Below are 7,903 nucleotides of genomic sequence, written 5' to 3'. Positions count from 1 at the left end.
TTTTTAGCTGCTGATCACTGTTTGTGAGGTGATAGTGAAGGTGTTGAGTTTTCTGAACAGGGCCCTGCAGTTCCACACAGACCTCAAATATATGGGGCAGTGACCTGGGAATTAGGTCTGGAATATCCTATAGAACCTCAGGAAAGAACTATGCAAAAATACAAGAGAGAAAACACCATGAGACCAGCTCTGGGCTCACAAGGCTCAGTGTCATGTCTCTGCACTGTTGCAGGTGTTAAATGATACCTGGGTTTCATTTCCATCCTGGTCTGAAGATTCCACTTTTGTCAGCTCCAAGAAGACTCCATATGAGGAACAGCTGCACCGCTGCGAGGACGAGCGCTTTGAGGTACCTCTTCTGCTGAGCCCCCTCTCTGCTCCCTCAGAAAGCAAAACCTCTGGATTTTGATGAATTTATTAGTGGCCAATTCCTGAAAGTTCTGTTGGTGTTTGTTGGTTTGAGGTGGAGTTTGGTGTGGAGTCTAATAGCTCTTCCTAGGCTTGAAAGTTCTGTTGGTGTTATTTGGTTTGAGATGGAGTTTGGTGTGCTGTGCTTGGAGTCTAATAGTTCTTCCTAGGCTTGAATCCAGTTCTAAATTGCATGTGACCTTTGGGAGAGCTGGCAGAGGTTTGTTTTCCAGTAAAAACCTTCCTGCTGCTTCCTGGCTCCACCCTGTGGGGTTGGAACACCTTCTACAAACCTGAGCTGCTGCTGCTGCTCTCCGTGTTGCTGCTCTGCCTGTTCTGACACTGATTTCTGGGAACTCTCAACAGCTGGATGTTGTCCTGGAGACCAATTTAGCCACAATCCGTGTGCTGGAGAGTGTGCAGAAGAAACTGTCCCGCCTGAGCCAGGAGGACCAGGAGAAGTTTCGCCTGGATGATTGTTTGGGGGGAACCTCAGAAGTGATCCAGCGCCGGGCCATCTACCGCATCTACGGTGACAAAGCACCAGAGATCATTGAGAGTCTGAAGAAGAACCCAGTTACTGCTGTCCCTGTGGTTCTTAAGAGGTAATTCCCATTGTGCTGTGTTCTTGAAGAAGATGAAAAAGGATTTTTAAAGCATTTTTAAACAATAAAACGTGAGGATGTAGCCTCAGGCTGCGCTGCTGCAAGTTCTGCTTGGACATCAAGGGAAATTTCTTCACAGAAAGGGTTGTTGAACATTGGAAGGGGGTGCCCAGGGAGATGGTGAAGTCCCCATCCCTGGAGCTGTTCAAAAACCAACTGGACATGGCACTTGGTGCTCTGGTCTGGTTGACAAAGCAGTGATTGGTCAAAGGTTGGACTTGATGATCTCAGAGATCGTTTCCAACCTAAATGGTTTTGTGATTCTGTAGGTGTTGTTTCAACTCATCATGATTGGTGGTACTTTCTCAAATTTATTTATTGCTTCCAAGAATCAATTTCAGTTTTCCACTAAAAACTTCTTGCTGCACCACAATTGGCTACATTAAAATGTTTTGGGTGGGTTTCTGTGTCTGTCTATCTAAACTGATGTAGACTGTTCATTTATGCAGATTGAAAGCAAAAGAGGAAGAATGGAGGGAGGCCCAGCAGGGCTTCAACAAGATTTGGAGGGAGCAGTATGAGAAGGCCTATTTGAAATCCCTGGACCACCAGGCTGTGAACTTCAAGCAGAATGACACCAAAGCTCTGCGCTCCAAGAGTTTGCTGAATGAAATTGAGAGTGTCTATGATGAGGTGGGTGTGACAGGGAGGGAGGCCTCCTCCATTCCCTGCCTTGCTGGTGTAAGCCAGGTGTGTCCATAGCACCTGGGACCTGAGGAAGTGGTTGGAAATTGGGTCAAAAACAGCTGTCCCAAGCACAGGCCTGTTCCTCCTGGCAGGAATGGCTCTTGAGCATGGATTGGAAGGATCTTTATCTGTTTGTCTCTTGATTTACAGCATCAGGAGCAGCATTCAGAGGGGAGGAGTTCATCCACAAACGAGCCTCATCTTATCTTCATCTATGAAGACAAGCAGATTTTGGAAGATGCAGCATCTCTTATCAGCTATTATGTGAAAAGGCAGCCCACCATCCAAAAGGAGGATCAGGCAACCATCAGGCAGATTGTGCATCACTTCATACCTGAGCTGTTCTTCTCTCAGCCACCTGAACACAACATTTCTGAGGAATCAACAGATGAGGACAGAGAAAACCACCAGGGGCAGAACCTGGATACTCCTGAGCTGCGGAAAAAACACGTGCCTGGGCCTCCAAGCAGTCCTTTGGAGACCAAAGCAACCTTCTGTGATGTGACAGCTGCTGAGCCCCACAACACCCTGGATGATGTTTACAGCCTCTTCTTTGTCAATAATAATTGGTATTTCTTCCTACGCCTTCACCAGACTCTGTGCTCCAGGCTCCTCAAGATTTATCGCCAGGCCCAGAAGCAGCTTCTGGAATATAGGACTGAGAAAGAGAGAGAGAAGCTCCTCTGTGAAGGGAGGAAAGAAAAAACCAATGATCCAGCCATGGAGCTAAGACTCAAACAACCAAGTAAGAATAATGCAGGGCTTAGTTCATTCATAATGCTCTGGGTGCCAGTGCTCCATTGTGTTTGTCTGAGTCACCAGGGCCAGCAGGCAGCTCTGTGAGGGGTGTGGAGGTGCAATCCTCTGCTGTATTGGTGATTTGTGGACACAGCTCCTTCAGCAGGGCAGTCAGGGTGTCACAGGCTGCTTCACTTTCTGCCAGCTCACTGTGCTCAGCTTTTCCCAGGTACTTCATTGTAGGAATCCGTTACTTTGATTTACAATGTAAACAGCCCCACAAAGAAATAGTTATTGCCCAGGGCACTCCTGGAAGTGCATGAGGGAAACTGTCCCAGCCTGTCAGGGCAGCTGGCAGGGAGCTGCCTGTCTGCAATGTCACTCTCCTGTCTGCAATGTCACTCTCCTGTCTGTAATGTCACTCTCCTGTCTGTAATGTCTCTCCCTGCACTGGGTTTTGTGGTTCTTGAGCAGTGCTGCTGTGGTGGTGTTCACAGGGGTTCCAGGACGAGGGAAGAGATGAGAATCTTGACTCCATGTTTCACAAGGCTGATTTATTATTTTATGATATATATTATATTGCAATTATATATTAAAACTATACTAAAGAATAGAAGGAAGGATTTCATCAGAAAGCTAGCAAGGAATAGAAAGGAATGGAATGATAATAAAATCTTGTGACTGACCAGGGAGTCCGAGACAGCTGGACTGTGATTGGCCATTAATTAAAAACAACCACATGAGACCAATCAAAGATGCACCTGTTGCATTCCACAGCAGCAGATAATTATTGTTTACATTTCATTTCTGAGGCCTCAACTTCTCAGGAGAAAAAGATCCTAGAAAAAAGTATTTTTCATAAAATATGTCTCTGACATGCTGCCTCTTGCACTGCTTGACTTCACTCTGCCTGTTCTGTGTGTGAAATGAACTCCCTTTCCCCATGCCAGGTGAGGTGGAGCTGGAGGAGTACTACCCAGCCTTCCTGGACATGGTGAGGAGCCTTCTGGACGGGAACATCGACCCCACTCAGTACGAGGACACCCTGAGGGAGATGTTCACCATCCACGCCTACATTGGCTTCACCATGGACAAGCTGGTGCAGAACATCGTGCGCCAGGTGAGCCTGGGCTGGGCTGGGCTGGGCTGCTCATCTCCCCTCACACACTGCCAGGCTTCTCCCAGTGCCCTGCAGAGCAACGGGCACTGAGCGCAGAGCAAATCCAGAGAAAAGTTAAATCTGACAGGGAAATGCCCCAGCAGAAGTTTAGGGAGAGAATTCGGCTTCCATACCAAAACCATCTTAGGGGATTTACCTTTCCCAATGTTTTTTTTTTGAGTTCCATTCTTTTCAAAATCCTGCCATGCTCAAAATACATCTGTTGTTCTGATGTTTACATTCTCATAACAAACTTTCTCATACACTTTCTGTAAATAACTTAATGTTTTGCATTCTTTTATAGAAGAAGAAAAATTTGATAGACTATTAGTTTGTCCAGTGTCATTGGAGAGGTGGCACTTCCACCCTGCAATCCACTGTTGCTTTTGGAAAACTATAAATGTTAAAATCAGAAAATAAACTTCCTTTTTCTTCACCTTGAAAGCAGCAGTGTGTGTGCTCATGTTGTTTTGTGTTCTATAGTGACAAACATCTAAGGCAAAATGTCACACAAAAAATGTCAGGTCCTTCTTACTCAAATCTGTCTCCCAGTTTTATAGTTAAGGCACATCAGCCCCTCACTCTCCTCTCTTCCTTTCATTGCAAAGTCATGAAAAAGAGAGTGAAATATGGGAAGTCTTTGGAGTTTTCTGCTTCAGCTGAGTGTGATGCCATGCTGAATTTTACATTCCTTTCATGACACACTGGAGTTAACTCTTGGCCCGGGTTTGCTGACTGAATTCCCCCTTTTTTAATGGAAGCTTCACCATCTAGTGAGCGATGACATCTGCTTGAAGGTGGTTGAGCTCTACCTGAACGAGAGGAAGCGAGGAGCTGCTGGGGGGAATTTGTCATCGCGCTGTGTCCGGGCAGCGAAGGAGACCAGCTACCAGTGGAAGGCTGAACGGTGCATGGCAGATGAGAACTGCTTCAAGGTGAGACCTTGCTGCCGAGGGAACTTCACAAAATCACTGAAAAACTCAAGGAAATCTCCCAGGTGACATTTCACCTGGGAGAAGTTGGGTTTGGAAGCTCCAAGGTGAGAGAATGAGCAATATGGAGAGAAGGTACCAAAATGGCAATGAGGGGACATTGTGGCTCACTGAGAAACCCTTCTGCTTCTCTCCCAGCTTCTATTTGTTGTCCAAATGACTTGGGAATATGCAGCATTTTATTGTGAACCCCTGTGGCAAATATTTTCTGTAACTTTATCCCAGGTCATGTTTCTCCAGAGGAAAGGACAGGTGATCATGACCATTGAGCTGCTGGATACAGAAGAAACCCAGACAGAAGATCCTGTGGAGGTCCAGGTAACACTTCAGTGATCATAGGATCTCTGTACCACAGAGCAGATGTCTAAGAATGAGGAAAAACTCATTTCTGTGCTTTCTTGTTCCAAACTGAGGCTTTGCCAGGAGGACAAGTTTGCCTGGGAGGTGGGCAGATGACTTAGGGGGCTGTGGCCACTGACAGAAATGGTGCTTTAGCAAAAGAGTATCAACATAAATCAGCCTCAGAATAATCAGCTTGGAAATAAACAGGTTCTTTGCAGTGATGTTTGTCCTGATGAAGTGAAATTTCACTGGAACATGTCTCCCTTGTGTAGCACCTGGCAAACTACATGGAGCAGTACGTTGGGGTAGAAGGAGCTCCCAACAACCAGAACGATGGCTTCCTCCTGAAACCGGTCTTTCTGCAAAGGTGAGCTGCTCCCTGCCCTGAGCCACACCTGCAGCAGCTGCTGCTGCCTCCTCCCTGCCCCTGTGCCAGGGGCTTTGGGTGCCGTGCCAGCCCTGGGGGAATGCACTCACCTTTGAGGGGCTGCTCCAGGCCAGTGAGCTGCATGGGAATGCTGAAAGAGAGGTTTATGATCACTGCACTGAGGTTTGTTCATGGAACTGTGTTTGGAATGGAGCAGGATGGACTCTGGATGGGGTTCTGGGTCTGCTTTGTTCCCATTTCACTAAATATTTGTCAGAGGATACAGAGGAAGATCCCGGAGAGAGCCTGAAATACAAAACATGCAAATACAAGTCCTATATTTGTGCTGTGAGCCCTGTCAGCTGAGGAGAGCACTTCAGCAGGTGTGACACATGCTTTGTCATCCTTGTTTTGCTCCAGGAACCTGAAGAAGTTTCGCAAGTGGCAGTGCAAGCAGGTGAGGGCGCTGCGCAGCGAGGTCAAGAGCTCCTGGAAGCGCCTGATCGGGGTGGAGAGCGCCTGCAATGTCGACTGCCGCTTCAAGCTCAACACCCACAAGATGATGTTCATCATGAACTCTGAGGATTACATGTACAGGAGGGGAGCTCTCTGCAGAGCCAAGCAGGTACATCTCCCTTTTGCTCCCTCTGCAGCCCAGGTGGTAGCAGAGGTTGGGGGTGGGAGGTAAAATGTAGGTACCAATAATTCTGATTTCACAGTACCAATTGCAGGAATTGTGGCTGAATTCCTGCAAGCTGCACCCAAAAGTTACTGCTCTGTGTTGGGTGTAACACAGAAGGGAGCTGGTAAATGCTCTGTACTTTGGATTAGCTTAGCAGCCTTTCCTTACATGCAAATTTTAAGTGGGAGTGGCAGCCATTAGGAAATAGGGGTGGTTAAACGGTCTGCGGTTTCCTGTTTCCGTTTGTGCTGTGTTCCCAAAGCATTGCACACCTCAGGTAGAGCTGAGGGCTTTGGCTTTTCCCCCAGGAACCTCTCAGTGATCTTTACTGCCCTGCTCCCAGGTCCAGCCCGTGGTGCTGCTGAAGCACCACCAGCAGTTCGAGGAGTGGCACAACCGGTGGCTGGAGGAGAACGTGTCCATGGAGGCCGTGGATGTGGTTCAAGACTGGCTCATGGGGGATGAGGATGAGGAGATGGTGCCCTGCAAAACCACCTGTGAGACAGTGAATGTCCATGGGGTGCCAGTGAACAGATACAGAGTCCAGTACAGCCGCCGTCCTGCTTCACCCTGAGCACCCAGGCCAGGCAGAGCTCTGCTGGTGAAGCACATTTACTATGAGAATAGTGGTGGGAATGCAATGTATGTATTAATGATATTTATCCAAACAGCATTTTACTTTGGATTATCATGTATTTTCCATATGGCATAGACCTGTCTCCTTGCAGTGTAATCCTCCAGCCATCATGAAGAGACTTTGAAAAGCTTTTATGGGAAGGGGGCTCTTGGCATTGCCACACACTTTTTAGCAGTTTGCTGGCTTTAGGCCACTGCTGACCAGCTCAGTGAGGGGGAGAACTACCACTAGTGGCTTTGTTGGAGAGGTGGAGCTGGGCTGGTGTTTGAGCAGATGCTGGCAGCTGCTTCCACTTCCAAGGGTTTGATATTCCTTATCTTCCTGGCTTTGTGCTGTCTTGGAGCCTGCAGAACTCTTCACTGTACCCTGGGAGTGCCAGCAGGGCTGAGAGCCCCTGTGACCCAACAAGGCAACAAATGACTCTTGTTCCTGGTGCTCTGGTGAGAAAAATGCCAAAACTGACACGAGGATGGCCAGCACTCAAGGCTCTGACTCTCCTTCATCAACCGAGTGTTCAGGAGCATGAACTGAGGGCAGAACCCTGAGCTGTGGTGCTGGGATGGGAGTGATGCTCAGCCTGAGATCCTCCTGCTGCCAGCACTGCTTTGCGAGCTGAGGAGCTGCTCAGTGTGTGTGCTTCCATGGGGAGGAATATCCATGGGGAGGAACGTCCATTGCGAGGTCTGGCCTGGTTTTTGGGTTTGTGTTTTGCATGTTGGAGGGCAGCTCCGGAGCTGGGCGTTTCCCTGGGCGTGCCCTGCCCCCGGCGCTCCGGGGCTGCAGCACATCGGTGCCATCGGCAGATGGAGCTCCCGGAGCACAGCTGGGAGCTGAGATCCAGCCCACGGACTCTGCTGTTTCTGCTGGGTCAGCACAGGCGCTGGGTTTGCAGGGACACACGGAAATCTGCGAGGAGCAGAGGGAGATCCAGCCACAACCATCCTAGACGAGCATCCATACTGCTATTGAAGCTTTTTTTGCCATGAAGCCTAACACAGCCTGCCCTGATCCCTGCAGAACACTACATCTGACTTAATCTAGTGAGAAATCAAGGAAATTTACTGGTGTCTGTCCTGCAGCCCTGCTGTGACTTCACTCCTGTTTTTCAGGGGCCAAGGGCAAGCACGCTGTCTGTGGAGTGTATTACAAAATTAACATTTTTGAGGCATACCCAGCCTCCTTTCAGCTTTGCTTCCAACTTTTCCCTGGCTTTGGGGGCAATAACC

The 7,903-nt window shown here is 48.5% G+C and overlaps 1 protein-coding gene across 1 annotated transcript in view; it reads left to right on the top strand.

Annotated features, from left to right (window-relative positions):
- The window catches only part of SIN3B (SIN3 transcription regulator family member B), a 14,341-nt gene that overhangs the window by 5,417 nt on the left and 1,021 nt on the right, over positions 1 to 7,903 (top strand). Inside the window, exons 9-18 of the mRNA XM_005428555.3 lie at positions 233 to 349; positions 775 to 1,013; positions 1,523 to 1,706; positions 1,911 to 2,505; positions 3,449 to 3,618; positions 4,419 to 4,592; positions 4,875 to 4,967; positions 5,264 to 5,358; positions 5,779 to 5,983; positions 6,384 to 7,903. The exon at positions 6,384 to 7,903 is cut by the window's right edge and continues 1,021 nt beyond it. Of these exons, the coding sequence (XP_005428612.2) occupies positions 233 to 349; positions 775 to 1,013; positions 1,523 to 1,706; positions 1,911 to 2,505; positions 3,449 to 3,618; positions 4,419 to 4,592; positions 4,875 to 4,967; positions 5,264 to 5,358; positions 5,779 to 5,983; positions 6,384 to 6,614 (2,103 nt within the window). The 3' untranslated portion in view covers positions 6,615 to 7,903. The remainder of the gene's footprint in view (positions 1 to 232; positions 350 to 774; positions 1,014 to 1,522; positions 1,707 to 1,910; positions 2,506 to 3,448; positions 3,619 to 4,418; positions 4,593 to 4,874; positions 4,968 to 5,263; positions 5,359 to 5,778; positions 5,984 to 6,383) is intronic.

The sequence above is a fragment of the Geospiza fortis genome, unplaced genomic scaffold, assembly GCF_000277835.1.
Source record: "Geospiza fortis unplaced genomic scaffold, GeoFor_1.0 scaffold241, whole genome shotgun sequence".
Classification (NCBI taxonomy): Eukaryota; Metazoa; Chordata; class Aves; order Passeriformes; family Thraupidae; genus Geospiza; species Geospiza fortis.
Note: the sequence above shows the minus strand (reverse complement) of the source record. Positions and strands in the feature narration are given on the sequence as shown.